This window comes from Boleophthalmus pectinirostris, unplaced genomic scaffold, assembly GCF_026225935.1.
Source record: "Boleophthalmus pectinirostris isolate CB_2022bp ecotype Guang Dong unplaced genomic scaffold, ASM2622593v1 HiC_scaffold_11, whole genome shotgun sequence".
NCBI lineage: Eukaryota > Metazoa > Chordata > Actinopteri > Gobiiformes > Gobiidae > Boleophthalmus > Boleophthalmus pectinirostris.
The window spans coordinates 15,435,805-15,458,277 of NW_026570994.1; the positions used below are offsets into that span (position 1 = coordinate 15,435,805).

At 40.1% G+C, this 22,473-nt stretch overlaps 1 protein-coding gene across 2 annotated transcripts in view; it reads left to right on the forward strand.

Annotated features, from left to right (window-relative positions):
* The window catches only part of mgat5 (alpha-1,6-mannosylglycoprotein 6-beta-N-acetylglucosaminyltransferase), a 177,644-nt gene that overhangs the window by 66,183 nt on the left and 88,988 nt on the right, over window positions 1-22,473 (forward strand). The window contains exons 6-9 of one of the 2 annotated variants that reach the window (XM_055165367.1): window positions 379-450; window positions 12,970-13,131; window positions 19,894-20,063; window positions 21,142-21,276. In XM_055165367.1, coding sequence (XP_055021342.1) covers window positions 379-450; window positions 12,970-13,131; window positions 19,894-20,063; window positions 21,142-21,276 — 539 coding nt within the window. The remainder of the gene's footprint in view (window positions 1-378; window positions 451-12,969; window positions 13,132-19,893; window positions 20,064-21,141; window positions 21,277-22,473) is intronic. The other variant, XM_020917156.2, reaches the window with a different exon arrangement.

Genomic DNA, 22,473 nt, shown 5'->3' on the forward strand with positions numbered 1-22,473 from the left:
TCCACAGTATAGATTAAACCTGTTTATCGTGAGGGAGACGAGCAGGTTACAGCAGTCCGCTACATTACAGGTCAGATCTGTGGAGAGTCGCCACTATTCACTGAAGGAATCATTGTATTTTTGAGCAATAAAACACCTGTAATGAAGAAATTCTAGATGGATAAGTTTAATGTCATACCATGCAACTTTCCAGACTCCATAGAGACACGCAGAATATTTATGCAGTTCACCTTTAACACTTAAAACAAACCGTATTACCCAAGTCAGATTTTGCTGTTTTGAATTTAACCAGACAACTACAGAAATCAGATAATAATCACAAAAATTATAATACTGTGTGCTCGCTTCTCTCTTATTTTTTCTGTTTTATGTTTCCAGGTGGAGAACTGGTGCCCCCGTCTGCCCTGGAGACTTAAGATCCTGAACGAGGAGTCGGACCGAAGGGCACAGGTAAGAAATACAGTACAATTTAGTCGATAAAATAAACAAAATGGATACTCATATTTTACCAACACCATTTTTGAAGCAAGATACCAACTTCACCTGCTTCAAAGACAAAACATGTATAAGTAATGAGATCCAACCTCATACTATAGTCTTATAAATTTTGTCTTATAAATTTGAATCTTCCCAAAAACTATTATTGTAAAAACAGGCTACATAAAACCCAGACCACATGCATGTTGTCTTCGTCTACTGAAAAACATTTTATAGATCATGAAAAGTGGCTGCTGTTCTAAATAGGGATGTGCAAAAATATCGAAATATCAATATATCGTATCGTTTAATATGATGATACAGTATCGATATCATGCATGGGCTGCTGTATCGATATATCGCCAAGAGTATTTTTTGGTGTATTTTACTAAATTATTTTGTTACAAACGCTACAGTTTTGCTTGCTTGTTTGGGAGGAAAGGAAACTCGTTTATGCGACACATTTGACATTTGACATTTTCACTGTTTTGATGATTAAAATGTTTGTGTTTTCATAAGAACTTTGCAAAAGACTTTTAGTAAACAAAGACTTTTAGTATCACAGCCATCGTTTAGACTTTTAATTTTTTATTGAACTGTATTGTATTGAATCGAAAGTGCTGCGCTCTCGAGATATATATCGTATCGTGGTCCATGTATCGAGGTATGTATTGTATCGGCAAGTCTTAAAAAGGTCTTAACATTTCATGTACCTAAATTAAGGCCTTAAAAGTCTTAAATTATGTTGTCCAAGTCTTATTTTTTTCACACAAAGGTCTTCAATTTCATTAGCCTATTTTTTTTGTTTCTTACTAAATGGAAGGAATGTTAAAAAAAAACAACAAACGTGAAATAACGTAACATGAATGAATGTCTAATTTGGAGTATGCACAAACAGTACTTTAGTTTCTGGCGCCGGCGGCAAGGAGTAAACAATCAGTTTCGTCTACACTGCCCAAGACGCAAAAGTCTAGTCATATCTGCTCACGTCGCATACATGTTTACGTCACATAGATCACCACCGAGCGTCACCACCGAGCCCCCTGGCATGCATACTTAATCCAATTCCACACACTTTTGCATCACCGTATATGGATGCACGCAGATTTCCTTCCGAAAACACTCGTCTAAACGTGGAATAAAAAGTGAAGACGCTACGCCACTTTTTCTTCTGTTAGGACCATCATCATATAAACGTAGCCTTAGATTCTAGATAGAGTCCTGTAGTTGATTGGTCATTATTAGAATTTGATCTGGTGTTTTTTCGCCTGCATAATGGGTGCGACGTTGGTCTTAATTTTCATCGAAGTGGTCTTAAAAAGGTCTTTAAAAAGTCTTTAAATTTGGGGTAGTCAAATTTGGGGTAGTCAAACCCTGCGTTAATGATACCCAGCCCTAGTTCTAAATTCACCAAAATTGGATTAGTATTTGATTTCTACAACTTTAAATTTACTTAAAGGACATGCAAATCACACAGTCTGATGTGAGTAAGAGTAACCCTGATCAAAAAGAAATAATTTTGCTTAAAAGTATCACAGTACGCTCTAATTTCTGTCTGTGCACGATATATTGCCGTAACGTTATTTTGACAACAGCTCCAGTTGCGAGCGGTTATACCAGTGCCTTGGCAGAGGTCCAGACCAAAGCTATGTTATTTTTTTGTGTTAACCATTAGTCAAATTAGCTCATGCACTTGCTTCTGTTTGGGTTTTGGGTGTTTTGCGTGTCTCTTCCTTGTTGCTGGTTTCCACTGTTGTCGGTCGTGAGTGTGTGTTGATGTCATTTGTTTCAATTTAAAATAGACTTTCGTGATCGCTCTTTATTTAGCAAACACTGTACCATCAACAATAACTCAGCGGAATTAAAGCCGCTGCCTGGAATGTTCCACAGTATGACATTAAACAGCTCTACTTTACATTTATTCAATTACAGCTGGTTTTATAGCTCAAAAACACCATCTCCATGGAGAAAATAACATGAGAAAAAGCTTTTGACGGACCCTCCACCAGAAAAGTTACACAATGCGCCTTTAAAAAACATATTAACCCTGTAGATTAGACCTCTACAGACATGTTCTGATGAAATACATAGGATTCTTGTTTTAGTTTGTCAGTTTATATTTTGGTCTTTTCTCAAATGTTGTTGCTTTTGGATGTAAAATGAGCACTGTGAGCCGAAACCTGATTTGAAAACATTTGCAAATCAAATTACAGTCTCTATAATCATCACAAAAATTGCAGCTGCATTTTTCCCCCCCGAATTGTTCTGAAAGTTCAAATCCTGTATGGTTATGATTTGCAAATAATTTCTAGAGTAAATGTTTTGTCATCGCATTGATTCTGAGAGGAGTCGTGTTACGCTATTTTCTGATCTGTGTTATAATGTTGTTTCCTGATCACAAACAGACCTGGAGTTGTGTTTTGTTTCTCTCAAACATGTTTAAAACACAACAACCCTGCATATTTATCCTTAGTTCTTCTCTCAAGCAGAAAACACTCCACAAACCTTCACTAGAATCATTTGTATAATTTCAGCCTTGGAACTGCCAGACTCTATTAGGGTTGGGCGGTATCCAAGTTTTGATACCGTTAAACCTTCTCAGGATTTTACCGGGGAATACAGTATTACCGTGTTAAAAAATGTTTTAGTACGACTTTGGTAAGTGAAGCCGCAGCACTGTACGGTCTATGTGTACAACCTGCAGACTTATAATCTCTAAAAAGTTTCACATGAACTATCTCCAACGTGATAGATGCACAGAACAGACTCACCATCAGCAGAACATCCTCTGTCACAGAAAGAACACTCATATTCCACTGAGTCCTGTCCTTTAGTCCGACAGAAGCTGAACCGCATCAGCGCACAAGGAAAGAGCTGTTTTTATCAGCGCTTTATAGTTTATGCAATTGAGCCATGTGGTTTTAAGTCTTGTTTCTGTAAAATGTAAACAAATGTGCACCTGAAGCCAAAACGCAGAAGTACTAGTGTTTTTTTGGGACCAACTCGCTCGCGATCGGACTTACTGTCTCATCTTGATCTCCCTTATGAGCCTCACGAGAGAACAGACTGAAACTAATCGAACGTCATCTCCTCACACAGTTAAAAGAAACATTATAGACACTATTAGTTTTAAATCATGACAGCATTAAATTGAAAATACAACCACACATTGATTTGAACAAATGTAGGCATCAATTAGGGATGGGCATTCGATGAAATTTTCTTAATCAATCGTCGGAAGAATTAACGTTCGATTATCGATTAATCATTAACGTTTTTATATTAAAGTTATCGTCATTATTATTACTATCTGCACTACTAATCTGCATAAATAAATTCAACAGTAACACTTTATAATAACTACACATTTTTTAGCCTTAATAAAGCCTGAACAAAGACTTAATTATTAATGATTCACGCTTAGTAAATGCTTAATAAAGGATAATTAGTCTTCACTTTAGAAAAGCTCTCCAAAAGACTTAACTAACAGATAACAGCTGCCTGAATTATCATTGCATTGCATTATTTGTAAATCATTCTCTCAGAGCTTACTAAATTATTAATAAATGCTCAAATGGTTAGTCCATGAGTAATTAAGTATGAAATAATTATGAGTAACTATTTACAGCACAGGCAAATTAAGTGCAAGTGCTCATTAAGGTAGTAATTAAGTTAAGTTAAGTTACTAAGTGTGAATCATTATTAATTAAGCCTTTGTTCATACTTTGTTATAGCTAAATAAGGTGTAGTTATTATAAAGTGTTACCTTCAATTCAACTTTACGACATATAAACCGTACCCACTCTAGAGCCACATCAGCCCGTTTGACATTATAATGTGTTTAATTCAGTTTTGCACAACTCTCACAGAAACGAAATTTAAAACTGCATCACTAATTTGCATAAACTAAACAAATATACAAACTACAGCTCTTGTGTCACTGATGCGGTCAATTTCTGTCAGATGAAAAGACATGACTCAGGTGAATACAGGTTAGTGTGACCAGATTTGCATTTGTCAAAACCAGGACACTGTAAGGTGGGGAGGGAGGTGGAGACTCGACATCGACATTGAGCGACTCTCACCTGGCAAAACTTTTTCCCACTGGACACCGAAACATATGTGCTGCTTTGTTCACTGTGCACATGGCCTCCCACTTGTCCCGAACGCAACGGAAAGCGTGGAATTTCTTGTACAAATCATCGTTAAATGCGCATTTGCGCTTCGGCACATTGCAGACTGACCGACTGTTTGTGTCTCGCTCCTTCTGATGCAGAGACACATGTACGGACCCCGGTTTGGTGACGCTACGCACAGCAACCTACATTCGGTTTGTCGATTAAAATGAACGTAATCGAGGAAATTCTTAATGATCAATTATCGATTAATCGACTAATCATGCCCATCCCTAGTATCAATAAATTCTAATATTCTATCAGGTCCTTATGCACTGCAGATTTTTTTTATGACGGTAATAAAACTGATACTGTTGTTACTTTTTGATACTGTGCGATACTGTAATACTGTAATACCTTTATCTCTACTGAACCAAAGGTAAAAAGTAGCTGTGTGAATTAGGGATGGGCATGATTAATCGATTAATCGATAATTGATCATTAAGAATTTCATCGATTACGTTCATTTTAATCGACAAACCGAATGTAGGTTGCTGTGCGTGGCGTGACCAAACAGGTCTGTACATGTGTCTCTCTGCATCAGAAGGAACGAGACACAAACAGTGGGTCAGTCTGCAACGCAAATGTGTATTTAACGATGATTTGTACAAGAAATTCCACGCTTTCCGTTGCGTTCGGGACAAGTGTGAGTCCATGTGCACAGTGAACAAAGCAGCACATATGTTTTCGGTGTCCAGTGGGAAAAAGTTTTGCCAGGTGAGAGTCGAGCAATGTCAATGACGAGTCCCCCACCTCCCTCCCCCCGTACGGTGTCCTGGTTTTGACAAACACAAATCTCTGGTCACACTAACCTGTATTCACCTGAGTCATGTCTTTCAATCCAACAGAAGTTGAACCGCATCAGCGACACAAGAGCTGTAGTTTTTATCTTCGCTGAGTTTATGCAAATTAGCGATGTGTTTTTTAAGTTTGTTTCTGTGAGAGTTGCGCAAAACTGAATTAAACACATTATAATAAACTGGCTGATGTGGCTCTAGAGTCATTACGGTTTATATGTCGTAAAGTTGAATTTATTTATGCAGATTAGTAGTGCAGATAGTAATAATAATGATGATCATTTTAATATAAACACGTTAATGATTAATCGATAATCGATCGTTAATTCTTCCGACGATCGATTAAGAAAAAATCATCGAATGCCCATCCCTAGTGTGAATGAAACAAAACACAATTCCAGGTCTGTTTTCGAGGAGGTAACAACATTATAACACGACTTAAAGCTCACGAGAGTTAATTTTGCGTTACACAGAACATTTAGAGACATTATAGAAGACAGAAGAATGCATCGGTCCATGGGAATCAAGTCGCTTTCAGTTAATTTGGTGCTCAATCTTGGATGATAACTTGATAGCTGACACCAGATGTGGCTGCAACTGTCAAATAGGAAGTCTGTAGCCCACGGGGAGTCGCATTCTCTCCTCTTTCTCTCTCTCTCTCTCGACTCCACCCTTTCTTTCCCTCTCCTCCCTCCTCCCGCTTTAATCTGTTCTTTCTGTGCTTCTCTCTGCTCCAACTCTCTCTCCGTCCTTTTTACTTTCTCTCCATTTTTTTGTGTCTCAGTCCAATCCACTTTATTTCTACAGCACATTTCAACAAAACAGTTTCCAAAGTGCTGCACAATGCAAATAAACATATAATAGAAATATAAAATAAAGCTCTATTTAAGTCCTCGTTTTAAGGCAATAAAACTAGTAAAATAAAATAAGAAAAAAGGTTAAAAAAAAACCCACAAATAAATAAAAGACACAGAGAACCACTCAATGAGATCTGAGTTGTAAACATGGGGTCAGTCCATTCAAAGATGTCAAAACTCCCTCCTCTCTTTCGCTTTTCTCTCTTTCTCTTGGTCTGTCCTTCTCTCTCTGTCCTCCCTCTTTAATCTGTTCTTTCTGTGCCTCTCTCTCCTCTAACTCTCTCTCTGTCTCTCTCTCTCCTTAATTGCACTCTCCTCGCTCTCCTCCTTCTTTTCTTTCTCCTCAACCCCTCTTCTCTCCCTCGCTCTCTCTCTTGTCATTCTGTCGCTCTCTTCTCTTCCTCCTCCTTGCTTTCCCTCCACATTTGCATCTCTCTTCTCCCTCTTCTGTTTCTCTATTTGCCCGTTTCCTCTCTCTTTCTCTTTCTCTCTCCCTCCTTCTCTCTTTTAATTCCTGCCCGATCTGTCCATTCACCGATTTCTTGTCGCCGCGGTGATGGATGCAAACTCTAACGCCGCGCTTCAGCTTTCTCTCAGGCGCTTTGGCCCGCCGTCTGTTTCCTCTCGCTCTTTTCTTTCTATCTCTCTCTATCCCTTCACAATCCTCTCTCTCTCTCTCTCTCTCGTTTCCTGTCTTTCTGTCTCTCTTTCTTCTTATCTCGTCTTAATCCCTGTCTTGTCCTTTCTCTCTTCTTCTTATCACTCTCTCCCATCTAACTACTGCTCCCTTTCTCTCTCTCTCTCTATCCCTTGCTGTCTGTCTATCTATCTATTTATTCTTACTCCCTATCTCGTCTTTTCTCTCTTCTTATCTCAACTCATTCACTCCCTCTCTCTTTCTGTCTGTCTATCTATCTGGTCTCTCCTGTCCCTCTCCCTCTATCCATTGCTCTCTCTCTCTCTGTCTCTCTATCTATTTATCTATCTATCGATCTCTCTATATCCACTCTAGGCTTTTCTATTCTCTCTCTCTCTCTCTGCCCATCTCTGCCCTTAAATCCCCTTCTACTCTTCTATTCCTTTTCTCTCTCACAATCTTTCGCTTTTTCCACCTTCACTCATACCTCTCTCTCTCTTTCTCTCTCCCCTCTTCCCATAATCTCTCTTTCTCTCTCCTGCAGCTCTCTTTTTCTCTTCAATTCACACTCTCTTTCTCTCTCCTTTTTCTTCTATATTTCTCACTCTTCTTTCCTGTCCTTCTCTCTCTAACTCTCTCCTTCTCCCACCTTCTTGTTTTACTCCCTCCTCTCTCTTTTCTTTTACCTCTCCCCCTCTCCCTCTCTCTCTCCTCCTCTGACTTCTTTCTTTCTATCGTTCTGTCTCTTCACAAGCCTCTCTCTCGTTACCTGTCTTTCTATCTATCTGTCTATTCTTACTCCTTATCTCGTTTTTTTCTTCTCCCTCTTCTCTTCTCTCTCTCTCTTTTAGACTCTCCTTTCCCTCTCCCTCTATCCGTCGCTCTCTCTCTCTCTCTCTCTATCCTCTTTATCTCTATTGATCTCTCTCTCCCTCTTTCCTCTCATTCTCTTTCTATTTTATTGACTATCTATCTCCTCTCTTTCTCGCTCTCTCCCCTCTGCCTTTTCTTTCCTGTTCTTCTCTCTCTAACTCTCTCTCCCTCTCCTACCCTCTTATCATACTCCCTTCTCTCTCTCCCTCTTTCTCTCCCACCCTCTCTTCCCTTCTCCCTCTATCCCTTTTCTCTCTTCTCTCTCTCCCTCTCTCTTCCTCCCTCTCTTTCACTCTTCTCTCCCTCTCTCTCCCTCTCTCTCCCCCCTCTTCTGCCCTTCTCCCTCTCTCCCCCTCTCTTTCTCCCTCTCTCTCTCTTCTCTCCCTTTCTCCCTCTCTCCCCCCTCTTCTTGCCCTCTCTCCCTCTTCTCCCCCTCCTCTTTCTCTCTCTCTCCCTCTTCTCTCCTCTCTCTTTCTCTCTCTCTCTCTCTCTCCCTCTCCCTCTCTCTCTCTTCCCTCTCTCACTCTTTTCTCCCTCTCTTTCTCTCTCTCCTCTTCTCCTCCCTTTCTCCCTCTCTCCCCCTCTTCTTGCCCTCTCTCCTCTTCTCCCCCTTCTCTCTCCTCTCTCTCCCTCTTCTCTCCCTTCTCTCCCCTCTCTCTCCTCCCTTCTCCCTCTCTCTCTTCTCCCCTCTCTCCTCTCTCTCCTCTTCTCTCCTCTCTCCCCCCTCTTCTTTCCCTCTCTTCCCCCTCTCTTCCTCTCTCTCCTCTCCCTCTCCCCCCCTCTTTCCCTCTCTCCTCTCTCCTCTCTCTCCTCTTCTCTCCCTTTCTCCCTCTCTCCCCCCCTCTTCTTGCCCTCTCTCACTCTTTTCTCCCTCTCTTCTCTTCTCCCCCTCTCTCTCCTCTCTCTCCTCTTCTCTCCCTTTCTCCCTCTCTCGCCCCCCTCTTCTTTCCCTCTCTCCCTCTCTCCCCCTCTCTTCCTCTCTCTCCTCTTCTCTCCCTTTCTCCCTCTCTCCCCCCTCTTCTTTCCCTCTCTCACTCTTTTCTCCCTCTCTTCCTCTCTCTCCTCTTCTCTCCCTCTCTCCCCCCCTCTTCTTGCCCTCTCTCCCTCTTCTCCCCCTCTCTTCCTCTCTCTCCTCTTCTCTCCCTCTCTCTCCCCCCCTCTTCTTGCCCTCTCTCACTCTTTTCTCCCTCTCTTCCTCTCTCTCCTCTTCTCTCCCTTTCTCCCTCTCTTCCCCCCCTCTTCTTGCCCTCTCTCACTCTTTTCTCCCTCTCTCCCTCTCTTCCTCTCTCTCCTCTTCTCTCTCTTTCTCCCTCTCTCCGTCCCTCTTCTTTCCCTCTCTCACTCTTTTCTCCCTCTTCTACCTTCTCTCTCCCTCCCTCTTCTCTCCCTCTGTCTCTCTCCCTCCCTCTTCTCTCCCTTCCTCCCTAATCTCCCTCTCACCTTCTCTTCCTCTCTCCCCTCTTCTCTCCCCCTCTTCCTCTCTCTTCTCCCTCTCTTCTCTCCGTCTCTCTTGTCGTGTGCGCCGCCGCGTCCTTGGGAGCAGCTCGTGTTTTTGTGTGTTTAATCTTGCAGACCTTGTGTATCTGAATCGTTTTATTTCTCAGTATTCTGCAGTGGTTCAGCGCATTCATAATATTTATATAAAGTACAAACATGTCCAGTGAAAGGCTGTTTATACTCCGCTCTATATTCACTCTGCGCAATATTCACTCTTGAATCGCTTAAACTCAACTGTGGTGCCTGAACAAGTAACGGGTCAGATCTGTGGAGAGGGCGACGCACTCACAGTGACAATCCCTGTTTTTCTAGGTTTTTTGAGCTATAAAACCACCTGTAACTGAATAAATGTAAGTTAGAGTTAAAGTTTAACGTCATACCGCGGAACATTCAAGGCAGAGCAATGGCGTATCCATAGAAACAAGCAAGTGATGGACCCCTAATCAGAAAAGTTACACAATGCGTCTTTCAAGTATGGCCATGTTCTGTTTTATCTCATTTATACAGTGACCAATTAATCAAATTTTGGTCAGTTTTTGTCCTGGTTTGATATTGGTATAGTCCTGATGTAGACTCGGTTTGGTTCCGTTTTTGCTTGGTTCTGGTTTAGTCCGGGTTTAGTTCCATGCGTTTTTTGCATACAGTTTTGCATACAATCGCTAAAGGTGTTGTTTCCTCGTCACAAACCGACCTGGAGTTTTTGTTTTGTTTCATTCACACGTGCTTAATTAACGCACAAACCCTGCGTATTTAGGCTGAGTTCTTCTCTCAGACTGAAAACGCTCTGTTCCACCTTGTGATGTCATGTGGTGATAATACAGGAAGTGCTCCACAGTGTTTGTAAAATCCATAGACCTTCATTAGAATCATTTGGATCATTTCAGCCCTGGAATTGCTGATCTCTACTGAACTAAATGTAAAAGGTTAACATGAAAACCAGTGCTGCATGACATCACAAGGTGGAACAGAACATTGTGACCTTTGGAGATGTAGACAGACTAATAATCCAAGTTTAATCAAACATGTGTGAATGAAACAAAACACAACTCCAAGTATGTTTTTAAGGAGGTAACAACATTATAACATGGCCAAAAGCTCACGAGAGTCAATTTCTCCTAATAAAGGACTTTTAAATCAGTGTGTAGACTTGGTTTGGTTCTGTTTTATCCCTGGTTTAGTCAAGTCCAGGTTTAGTTCCAGGTTTAGTCCCAATTATACTTGCAGGAGTAAATGTACCCTTACAACTGATTTTGTATAGATTTTGGGCCTATTTACACGAGCTTTTGGGTAAAAACGACAAAATATTTTATAGGAAGTGCCTTTCGTTTAGACGGTGATGGCGTTTTTGGGGCTTTAAAAACACAAAAATCTGAAACCACCCTCCAGAGTGGAAAAGTTGAATACGCTCCGCTGTAGCTTTTCCGTCTACACTGCCCAAGATGCAAAACTCTGGTCAGATCTGCTCACGTCGCGTACACATTTACGTCACATACATACAGTACTCAGAAACCTGGCATGCATGCGTCACCGTATGCACGCAGATTTCCTCCCGAAAACGCTCGTCTAAACGCGGAGTAAAAAGTGAAGATGCGACGCCACTTTTGCGTCTTCTGTTCAGACCGTCATCATATAAACGTAGCCTTAGTCTTCTTGAAAACTGATAGATTTTATTTTTGATGCTTAAAATCAAAGCTACAGTTTCTAAGAGCTGCATAATACTGCTCTGCACCCTCACAAAAATCTCTACTGGTACAAAATGCCGTCATTGTTTCCAGTTTCCCCTATAACATCCACTCACCTATTAAATCTATAGAGCGGGCCCTTGTTTCGAGTCTAATTCACACTGTTGCCGAGGTATTCGCAGCAAATAGCCTCCAGTTTGTGTTTCCATATTAAACATTTACAATATGCACTTTGATGTTTATGTCCCACGGTTAAATCTCAAGCTTGTGTTGTTTGTACAATAACTTTTTTTTTTTTTACTGTATTTCTCTCCAGATGTTACAGAGATAAACAGAAAAAGAATAGGGATGCTGTTTTACAGTGAAATTTAACTACATGCTTAATAGGAGAATGCTGGAGTATTTTTAATAAGATAAGAAGACACAGTTTTATTTTTACTTTAATACTAAATATTTAACAGTTAAATCTGGATAATAAAATCGATTAAAACTTGACATCTAAAACAGTATCAAACCCCCATAACAAAACCTGTGTATTTAGGATTCCACTGTGTTTTTTAACCCCACACACCTTCACTGGAATCATTTGGGTGTGGAACAAAAGGTAAACCAACACTTTATTTGAGTTTGTTTTAGGGGTGTAACAATATCCAAGTCTCATGTTACGATATTGTCACGGTATGAACCTCATGGTACAATATTTAATGCGATCGTGGGAAAGCTCATGATATGGTGGAGAGGTTCATGATATTATGATGTTATAAATAATAACAAGAGTGACATTATAAAATGCTTTGAGCTGTCATTTGGTAAAACATTTATTGTCATATTCATATCAGGGACATTTTCAACAGCTTAAAAAGCCTTTGAAGTTCAAGTGCAAAATTCAAGTAACAACTAAACAATGTTTTAGTACAGCTTTGGTAACTATGAAGCCACACCACTTGATGGACTGTTTGAGTATTACGGCTACTGGAGTCAGGAGCCTCGTGGAGTCCGACAGAAGCTGAATATGAACGGATCAGCGCACAAGGAGCAAGTTGTTTTTTACAGAACTTATGCAAATTAGCCTTGTGGCTTTAAGTTTTGTTTCTGTAAAACCTAAACAAATGTGTGCAAAGCTGCATTAAACACATCATTACTCCGTGTATATCTGAGTCCTCCTCGTGGTAAATAAAAAAACTAATTTTATATTTTTAAACCCAACGCCGTCCACTGAGGAAAATGGTGCAAACCACTCGCTTTATATTCTGTGATGGACTTTATTTCTTGAGGGCTGTTGTGAGGCAGCACTGTTGTAAATGCTTCATGTATAGTTATTGTCCCAACTTGATTTTGTGAACTTTTCGGTGTGTCGGCTTATCAGCTGACTTCTCATGTTGTAGTATTTCCCGAGGTGAACTGCACGGTGCATTGACAGTGTTTGCATATCGTCTGTTGTTTGTCCATCACCTTTTCTTCTTTCTTGTTTCATGTCACGACAAACCCAAAATGCTTCTAGACCTCAGACTTAAAATCCGCTGGTGCGTTCACAACAGGTGCACAGGTCGATGACAAGGACGCAAAGGATTATGGTCCATGTAGTTTACTGTGCTCTGCGCTACAGGACCGGACTGAAAATTCTTATTTTTGCCTAAAGACACACAGTTTAATACCGTGACGACACCACGACGATATTGTGGCAATTTTATTACGTCAATATCGTGATATTGCCAATATCGTTACACCCCCAGTGTTTGAATTTTTGAATTTTGAAGATTTAGAGAAGAGCTTAAAGAAGGTAGAGATTTTAGAATTATAAGGAAACAACAATGGTGCAAAACCACAGTGGCAGAAAGGACAAAGTCAGTCGGGCTAAAAATTAAACCTGAAACATGTTCGTCACTCACAGTTTGAAATCAGCTACAGACCCTTTAAATAGAAACTCAAAATATCCAGTATCTTCACTAAAAGCTTGTGATTTTGCTGTTGTAGGCGGAGATCCGTACGAGTTTCGACGAGCTGTACCGCGTCATGTCGCAGAGGGAGGAGTTTCGCTGGATGATGCTGAGGATCAAACGAATGGCTGAACCCTGGGTCAGCGCCATCCGCTCTCTGGCCCACAAACAGAACCTGACCAAGAGGCGACGCAAGAAGGTGGGTACTACTCACACTCTACGTGGATTTCTGCTGGCGGTTACCATGGTGACACAACGCACACACTTGCAGCAGATATGACATACACAGATGGCCCTGAATTCTGGAGGGAGTTTCGTGTTGATGATATAAGTTCTACTTCCTGTATTTTTGTACTTCCTCTCAAGTTTATTTCCTCAAGCTGCCTCTTATCTGATGTAAAACTGTGATAAATATTAACCACAGGTGCCATGTCGCCAGACCAACTTATTGTTAGAAAATTGTGAAAACCTGACACTGCACAAAATGTGAAAAGTCAGCTTCAATATTGAGAAAATGCTCATTATTCAGTAATATTACCATGTGGTCTCTTCAGCTAAAGATCGAGGTCTAAAGGATCAATTTTGGATTTTTCAGTACTGACTTTTTGGCTCGTACTATATCAGGACTAGACCAAGACAAAGACTATAAACCAGCACTATAGATCAGGACTAAACCAAGACTAAACCAAGACTAAACCAAGACTAAACCAAGACTAAACCAAGACTAAACCAAGACTAAACCAAGATGAGAAGAGGACTAGACCAGGACTAGACCAGGACTACACCAGGACCTAGACCAGGACCTTGCCAAGGACCTAGACAAGGACTATAGATCAGGACAATAGATCAGGTCTAAACCAAGACTAGAAGAGGATTAGAGTAGGATTGGATGAGGACTATAGATCAGGACTGGAGAGGGACTATAGATCAGGACTCAACCAAGATGAGAAGAGGACTAGACCAGGACTAAACCAGGACTAAATCAGGACCTAGACCAGGATTTGACCAGGACTACACCAGGACTATAGATCAGGACAACAGACCAGGACTGTAGATCAGGACAAAAGATCAGGACTAAACCAAAACTAGAAGAGGACTAGACTAGGACTGGGCTAGGAGTATAGACCAGGGCTAGACCAGGACTAGATCAGGAGAGTTGATGAGGACTAAACCAAGACTAGTCCAGGATTAGACCAGGACTATACTTGTTCAGATGAGTTTCTAATTCCAATACTAGTTTTAGTTATCTATAAAATGTGTATTATAAATGATTAAATATATAAATATAGTTTAGTTTTGTGTAGTTCCATCCCTGTGGGCAATAATCCCACACATGTTCATTTGTCCAGTGTGTGGGGGCAGTGGGCTCCGCGTTAACCCACTTAAACCCTTTGGCATTTGTCTGATATTTGGACTGGACGGCTCAGTGAGCATGATCCGTGGAACACAAACACACACATGAAGGAGCAGGGAGTGTTTTCAGATTTATAGTAAACTGCCACCGCTGTTTACAACAAATACACACAACACAAGCAACATACAACAATGACACAGGAAGTTAAAGGTCCTGTATTACACACGATCGATTCTTTAAGCCATGTTGTTTATTAGTACTGAATAAAATCATATTAATAAGCTCAAACTGGGCCTTTTCGGATTGATTTTAATATAGGTTTGATCTAAATCTGAGCCACTATAAGACAACATGGTAAAGTTAAAGGGCCCATATAAGGCTGAACGATTTTAAGAAAAAATTGAATTGCGATTTTTCTGGCAGATATTGAGATTTCGACTTTATCCACGATTTTTTTTCAAATTAAGTTTCAGTGCACATGAACATTTGCAAACATGATAGAAACTTATATCATACCAGAGTCCCGCACTGATGATTTGACGCTAGATCTTAAAGCACAACGTCTAATCGTCTGCCTCACAATACAGAGAGTCTGTTTCGACATGACCCCTTATACAGACCGTCTGTATCGACCAATGTGCACCTCCGAAATTTTCTAACTACGCGTCAAAACGATGTAGACAGCAGGGGAAGTGACACAGACAATAAGGGCTGTGATTGGTCCTCTCTGCTGCCGCTTTACATACATTTCCTGTACTCCACTTTCCTTTCTTTCAGTATACATTGAGTAATAATGTGTTTAATGCAGCTTTGCACACATTTGTTTATGTTTTACAGAAACTAAACTTAAAACCACATGGCTAATTTGCATAAACTATAAGCGCTGGAAAAAACAGCTCGCTCCTCATGCACTCAGCTTCTGTCGGACTAAAGGACACGACTCAGTTAAATATGAGTGTTCTTTCTGTGACAGAGGATGTGCTGCTGATGGTGAGTCTGTTCTGTGCGTCTGTTGTGTTGGAGTAGCGTGATTCATCAGCCGGTTTCAGTTCGTAGAAACCATCTGACCTCGCAGTGTTAGGATTCGTTCGCTCGATGGAAGACGGGTTCTTTGTTCATTTAACTAATCGCTGCTATTTGGTTGTAATTTGGTATATTAAGCTTTTCCCAAATCCCGTAGAAAGAAGGGCAATAATGTCTTTCCCCTTGATAAAATTCACTGAACATTCTCTTTCATTCTCCGGCTTTAAATCCTTGATCTCAGGAATAGTTGCCAACACAGAATGTTTGGCTCTTTGCTGATTGGCTGGTGCCCGAACTCGCACTTCCGCGGCTTTTGCAAACTGTTTAGTGTATTCTGATTCCTGACCTAGTCACTGGAGAGAAATGAAATTGAGCAGAGGCACTAGGTGTCAGAGACTTTTCATGTTAAACTTTAAACAAACACCAGGTTTAAATCCTCGCCTCCTCACGTTGTGGTGGTGAATTACTTCGCGGTGCATAAACCTCGATGCAGATCCATAAATCCATAAATTAGGCTTTAGGAGCACTACAGAAAAACGCAGCTTTGACACTTTCAAAATCATGTTGTCTGAGATTGCGATTTTCGGTCCAAAATGATTGATCGTTCAGCCTTAGGCCCATATATTGTTATTTTCTGATCTATTATGTTGGTTCCTTATCACAAACAGACTTGGATTTGTGTTTTGTTTCATTCATTTGAGGAGGTAACAGCATTATAACAAGTTTGCATCAATTTAGAGTCAATTTGCGTAATATAGGATCTTTAAAATAGTGTTTCGTCACCTGTTTGTTTCTATGGATAAATCATTGCTCTGCCTGAATGTTCCACAGTATGACAATAAACAGCTCGACTTTACATTTATTCAATTACCGCCATTTCCCTAGTATTAAAATAGAGTTTAATCTTACCGTCGTAAAAACACTATATTTTGCGATACTAGCCCCTTAATGCGAAATCTTAACTGCGCCATCAAATCATCTGGAGACTTTTATTATTAGCAACAAAACTTTAGATTTCGCATATATTATTTTACTTTATATAGCCTCATACTGAACGCCAGCCAAGGTAATAAGAACCATAACCATCAAATACTGAGAGAAAACCGAACACTTAAAGTCTTTATAGATAAATGATAAAGGGCTTTTGTCACTCTAATCACATTTGGGCGTCTTCCAAGCGGAGGTACGGAAGCCCCAGTGGGACAAATGTTGCATAGATCTTGTGTTATTTTGTGGCGGGATGCAGCAGCTTCCCCGTGAATAATGGCCCACCGCTTTCTGGTATGTTTGTGAATAATTCAAGACGCGACAATGCAAAGGAAATGAGCGGAGCAGCTTGTATCTGCGTGTCTCTTTTTAATTTAAAGCTGCATTGTGTAACTTTTATGGTGGTGGGTCTGTCACTTTCTTGACTCCGTGGATGTGTTATTGCATATTGAATTGAATAAATGTAAGGTAGAGCTGTTTAATGTCATACTGTGGAACATTTGAAGCAGAGCAATGGCCTATCCATAAAAACAAGTATAAGGCTGTGTTCAGACTGCAGCCTGAAGTGACCCAAATCAGATTTTTTGGCCGCTCTGTGACCTGTATCTGATCTTTTAATGACAGTCTGAACGACACAGATCTGATTTTTTCAAATGCGACCCAGGCCACTTTGATATGTGCTCCTGAAACTGATACATATCCAATATTTTGACATGCGACTTCAGTCTGAACGGCCAAAGCGCATTCATCCAACCTACACGTTATCAACAAGCCACAAACGTCACTATTCTGCGCTGAAGTAGGTGAAAATTCTTAATGAATTCCGTGTCACTGAAGCGAAGCACATCACCACTCACCACTCTTGGCTCCGTCTCCGCATCCACACGTTCCTTTCAACGGACGTCGCTGCCGCTGTCCCACAAAACACCACGACCAAAAACCTCGTCCTTCTCCTTCTCAATCTCCTCTTTAAAACAAGTAAGCTGTTCACATTCTGGCTCCGGTACGAGAGGAACTTTAAAATCTCCAGGTGCTCAATGCTCGCGTCCATGTTTGGACAACTTCCATAAACACAGAACACACTCGCTGCGGTTGACATCGTTGTGTCTCCAGTGCACATGCAGGACGCTTTTCGGCCGTTTAATGTTCACACTGAAGATCACATACAAGTCGCATTTAATTGGAAATGTGAACGACCTCGCAAAAACATCGGATTTCACAAAAAAATCCGAATTGAGCCTTAAGCCCTGCAGTCTGAACGTAGCCTAAGTTTCTTTTGAGCACCAGGTCCCAAATATGTTCAAGTAAATATCACTATTTTTGTTATTATTTTTGAATTTTGTTGTACCTGGCTCAAACAAATAAATGAATGAATCAATCAGTATACTGAATATTTACAGGTAACACATGGCACTTTGCTTTATATGTGACTTTGAGGAGACTTAAGTCAACAATATCCTGCATTTTCAACACTTTAAGTTGAACAAATATTGGGTTGGCTCTCTACAATGACTGTCCCTGATAATTTTCAGGTCCTTTTTTGTAAAATAAATAATGGCTGTAGGTAAGTTTTGCATGTTGACTTTAAACTTTCTACACAGTCCATCAGATATGGTGCAATTACAGAGTCATACAAGGTTAATAATACTGCACTGTTTAGTGAGAACTTTACCCTATGCAGCACAGCAACTGCTCTGGAAATTTTGCCTTTAGTGTAATTTATACGAGACCTCCAGTTTAGACTTTCATCAATAATAACTCCTAATTATTTTTTTCCTTTGTATCCATTCCGATATTTGGCTTATCAAAGTATTAAAGTACCAGTTTAAATATGTACTTAAAGAGTAAAAAGTAAAAGTATTTTACACAGATCTTCAGGCCTAATGAAGCTTCAAATGTGTTTTTAAACAGAGTTGGGCTGAATTTTGTTCAGTAGAAACAATTACATTTTTTGTACATTTTTAAAGCCCTCGGACTTTTCAGCAGATCTCAAACTATAATAACAATACTTTAACTTTTCAGTCTTTTTCAGAAATGTAGTTGAGTAAAAAGTACAGATACCTGCTTATACACTTTAAAATCTACTTAAGTTTTACCTAAAGGTGCATTGTGTAACTTTTCTGATGGAGGATCTGTCACTTGCTTTTCTCCATGGAGACGTTATTGCTTTGACTGGAATGTCTCACAGTGTGACATTAAACCTTTCTATTTTCATGGAGACCAAACCAGACCATGTTACAAGTTAGATCTGTGAAGAGGCGACACCTGCTCACAGTCAGAATGTTTGTATTTCTAGGTATTTTTGAGCAAGAAAACCATATGTAATTGAATGAATGTAAAGTAGAGTTTAATATCACACTGTGGAACATTCCAGGCAGAGCAATGACTTCTCCACAGAAATAAGCAGATAAGGGACCCTAAAAAGTTACATAGTGCACCTTTAAGTACACCACTTTACTACTTTTACTTTGTTACGGTCCACCACTGCTTCAAATGTTTTGCTGTGTTTGTACGTCCTTGCACATAGTTTCATAGTTATTAGATTTTAGGTACTTTTATAATGTTTCACATTGCACAATGACTCAGTCTGTGACTCCCGAGTCTGGAGGAAAAGCAACAGTTGCAAAAGAAAAGGGCTAAATTTAAAAACTGAATATTACTTTGTGTCCAGAGAGTTGTTGTTGTTTCATGTTTTATTGCCTTTGTATCACTGGGCAAAACACTACTTTAAAGGAGCACTATGTATCTTTTTTGTTGGTGATCCGTCATCTGCTTGTTTCTATGGATGCGTCATTACTCTGCCTGGAATGTTCCACAGTGTGACATTAAACAGCTCTGCCTTACATTTATTCAATTACATAATGGTTTTATAGCTCAAAAATACCTACAAAAACAGGGATTCTGACTGTGAGCGGGGTCGCCTCTCCACTGATCTGACCTGTAACTTGGCCTGGTTTGGTCTCCATGAAGATAGAAAGCTTTAATGTCATACTTTGAAATATTCCAGATAAAGCAATAACGTCTCCACAGGGAAAAAAAAGCATTTGACGGACCCTCCACCAGAAAAGTTACACGACAATACAGGCATTTTTGAACAATTAAAATACTTTATTAATCGTTTTTTATGTAGTATTTATGTTATATAGTGAAATATTCCAGGCAAAGCAATAACGTTTCCATGGAGATAAGCAGCCCACCCACCTAGAAAAGTTGTATAGTCAAGTTTACAAGTATAGAGTACTTGTATTACAGCTCACATACTTCTTAAACTACTTCTTAAAGGTTTCCATGAAGATTGACAGTATTTCACATTTCTAACATTTCAGAAAAAGCCGTAACATCTCCATGTAGAAAAGCATTTGATGGACCCTCCGCCAGAAAAGTTACACAATGCAGCTTTAAATAAATAAAACGATAGATCATGTGGTCATTAGTTACAAAGTCGATTCGAAAAATTGACGTGAAATTTAGTTCCAGAAACCAAGGATTGGGCGTTCACTATTGAAATCCATTGTAATTACTCAAACTTACTACATCAGTGACTTGCGTAATCCTTATATTTCTTAATATTTTGAACTTTTTTCTTCTCTCTTCCAGGTCCTGGTTCACTTGGGGCTCCTGACCAAAGAGTCTGGGTTTAAGATTGCGGAGAACGCCTTCAGCGGGGGTCCTCTGGGTGAGCTGGTGCAGTGGAGCGACCTCATCACCACCCTGTATCTGCTGGGCCATGACGTGCGCATCTCCGCCTCCATCGCAGAGCTCAAAGAGTCAGTATTTCATCTCTACCTAAGCAATAATAAAAATAATAATATATTTTCTTTGTCACTGTACAAAACCCTCAAACCATAACATGCAATAAAACAAAAAAAAGTACAATAAAAGATTTCAGAAAGGTTTACATAAAGCTACATGTAAAAATGAATAACCAATCAGACTTAATATTAGAGGAGTAGACCTGGACGAGGACTGGACGAGGACTGGACGAGGACTGAGCGAGGACTGGACGAGGACTGGACGAGGACTGGACGAGGACTGGGCGAGGACTGGGCGAGGACTGGACGAGGACTGGGCGAGGACTGGACGAGGACTGGGCGAGGACTGGACGAGGACTGGGCGAGGACTAGACCAGAACTAGACCAGAACTAGAGCAGTGTTAAACCAGATAATGGCTGTTTCCCGTTTCCATTACTTGAACTGTAATGCCGGACTCAACCAGGACTAAACCAGGACTGAGACCAGGACTAAGACCGGAACTGAGACTGGGACCAGACCAGAACTGAGATTGGGCCTGAGACTGGGATTGAGACTGGGACCAGACCGGAACTGAGACGAGGACTGAGGCCGGGACCAGACTATGATTGAGACTGGGACTGAGACCGAGACTGAGATCGGGACCAGACCAGAACTGAGACTAGAACTGAGATCAGGTCCGAGACTGGGACTGAGACTGGGACCAGACCAGGACTGAAAACGGTTCAGTCCTGGTTCAGTCCTGGTTCAGTCCTGGTTCAGTCCTGGTTCAGTCCGGCATCACAGTTTGAGTCACAGAAACGGGAAACGGTTGTTATTCATTTTTTCCATTATTCATTTAAAAACAAAATTGGAAACTGGAAAAACTAATCAGTTTTTTCATTTTGGTTTTGGAGACAAATAATGAAGAAAATAGTTTTGTTTTTTTTCGTTTTCTTATTTTTGGTTTTATATTGAAAAATGAATGAACGAATAATACACAGATTCCTTTCAGTGTTATATAAATCTCTCTACAAATCAGGTTACTAATTTGATTTGCGCAGTATTTTTTCATGTATCTAATTCTAATTTCTTAATACATATATTTTTGTACAGGATCATGCGCAAGGTGATGGGGAACAAGTCCAGCTGCCCCACGCAAGGAGACAAAATCGTGGAGCTGATCTACATCGACATAGTGGGACTCACTCAGTTTAAGAAGACGCTCGGTCCGTCCTGGGTCCACTACCAGTAAGTATATCCCCATTTATAAAGAATACATGTGGAATAGTTCAGCAGGTCGGTTACATCGCAAAACAAATTTAAATTTAACTGGATCAATGTTTTAATGGCAGATAGTCCTTCGTGTAAACAACAAGGGTATGTATATTTAGTTTATTTTGTTAGGTCCGCCCTTCAGAACAGGGTAGCCGCGGGGTCTTAAAAGTCTTAAAAAGTCTTAAATTATGTTGTCCAAGCCTTATTTCTTTCACAAAGGTCTTAAATTTCATTAGCCTGTTTTTTGTATACTCAAACAGGCTGTAATGCAATGTTCAGTGGAGGGAGGAAAAAAAACAACAACAACGTGAAATCGCATAATGTGAATGAATGTCAAATTTGGAGTATGCGCAAACAATACTTTAGTTTCTGGCTCCGGTGGCAATGAGTAAACCAATCAGTACAGAGGAGGATGACATTGGACGGATCATGGGGAAGTGTAAATTTTATCCACAGTGGCTCTTAGATTCTAGATATAGTACCGTAGTTGGTTGGTCATTATTAGAATTGGATCTGGTGTTTTTCGTCCGCATAATGGGTGCGATGTTGGTCTTAATTTTCATTTAATTGGTCTTGAAAAGGTCTTAGAAAAGTCTTGGGGTAGTCAAACCCGGGGAAACCCTTCAGACAGATAGATATAAGGCAGTGTTTTATAGAACCCTGTCAGAACTGAAGAAGCTTTTCACTTTTAAAATCTCTAAAATCGTTTGTCCAGTTGGCAGACATACATTTTCTTTGGCGATCCTTAAAAATATGACTTATGTTCAGCTGGAATGTTCAGAAATCACCACGATATGACGGAAAAATATGAATTATGACAGGAAAAAATGTAAAATATGAATGATAAAATATGCTTTATTCACAATTAACCTACTAACCTAACACAATATTATCCTAGAACTAAATACGTCTTAACCCACAATAGTTGATCTGACCTCAAAGCTGCTTCGTGAGATTGTGAACTTATAAATATTGTGAGAATTATGGTTATCATTATTATAAATATTTTCACAGTAAAGTAGGCAAGGCAAGTTTATTTGTATGGCACAATTCGTACACAAAGTAATTCAAAGTGCTTTACGGACTAAGAAATACATTAAAATCACAATAAAAACAAATCAAAACACAAATAATCATCATAATTAAATTTAAAAAGAGAAAGAGACATTA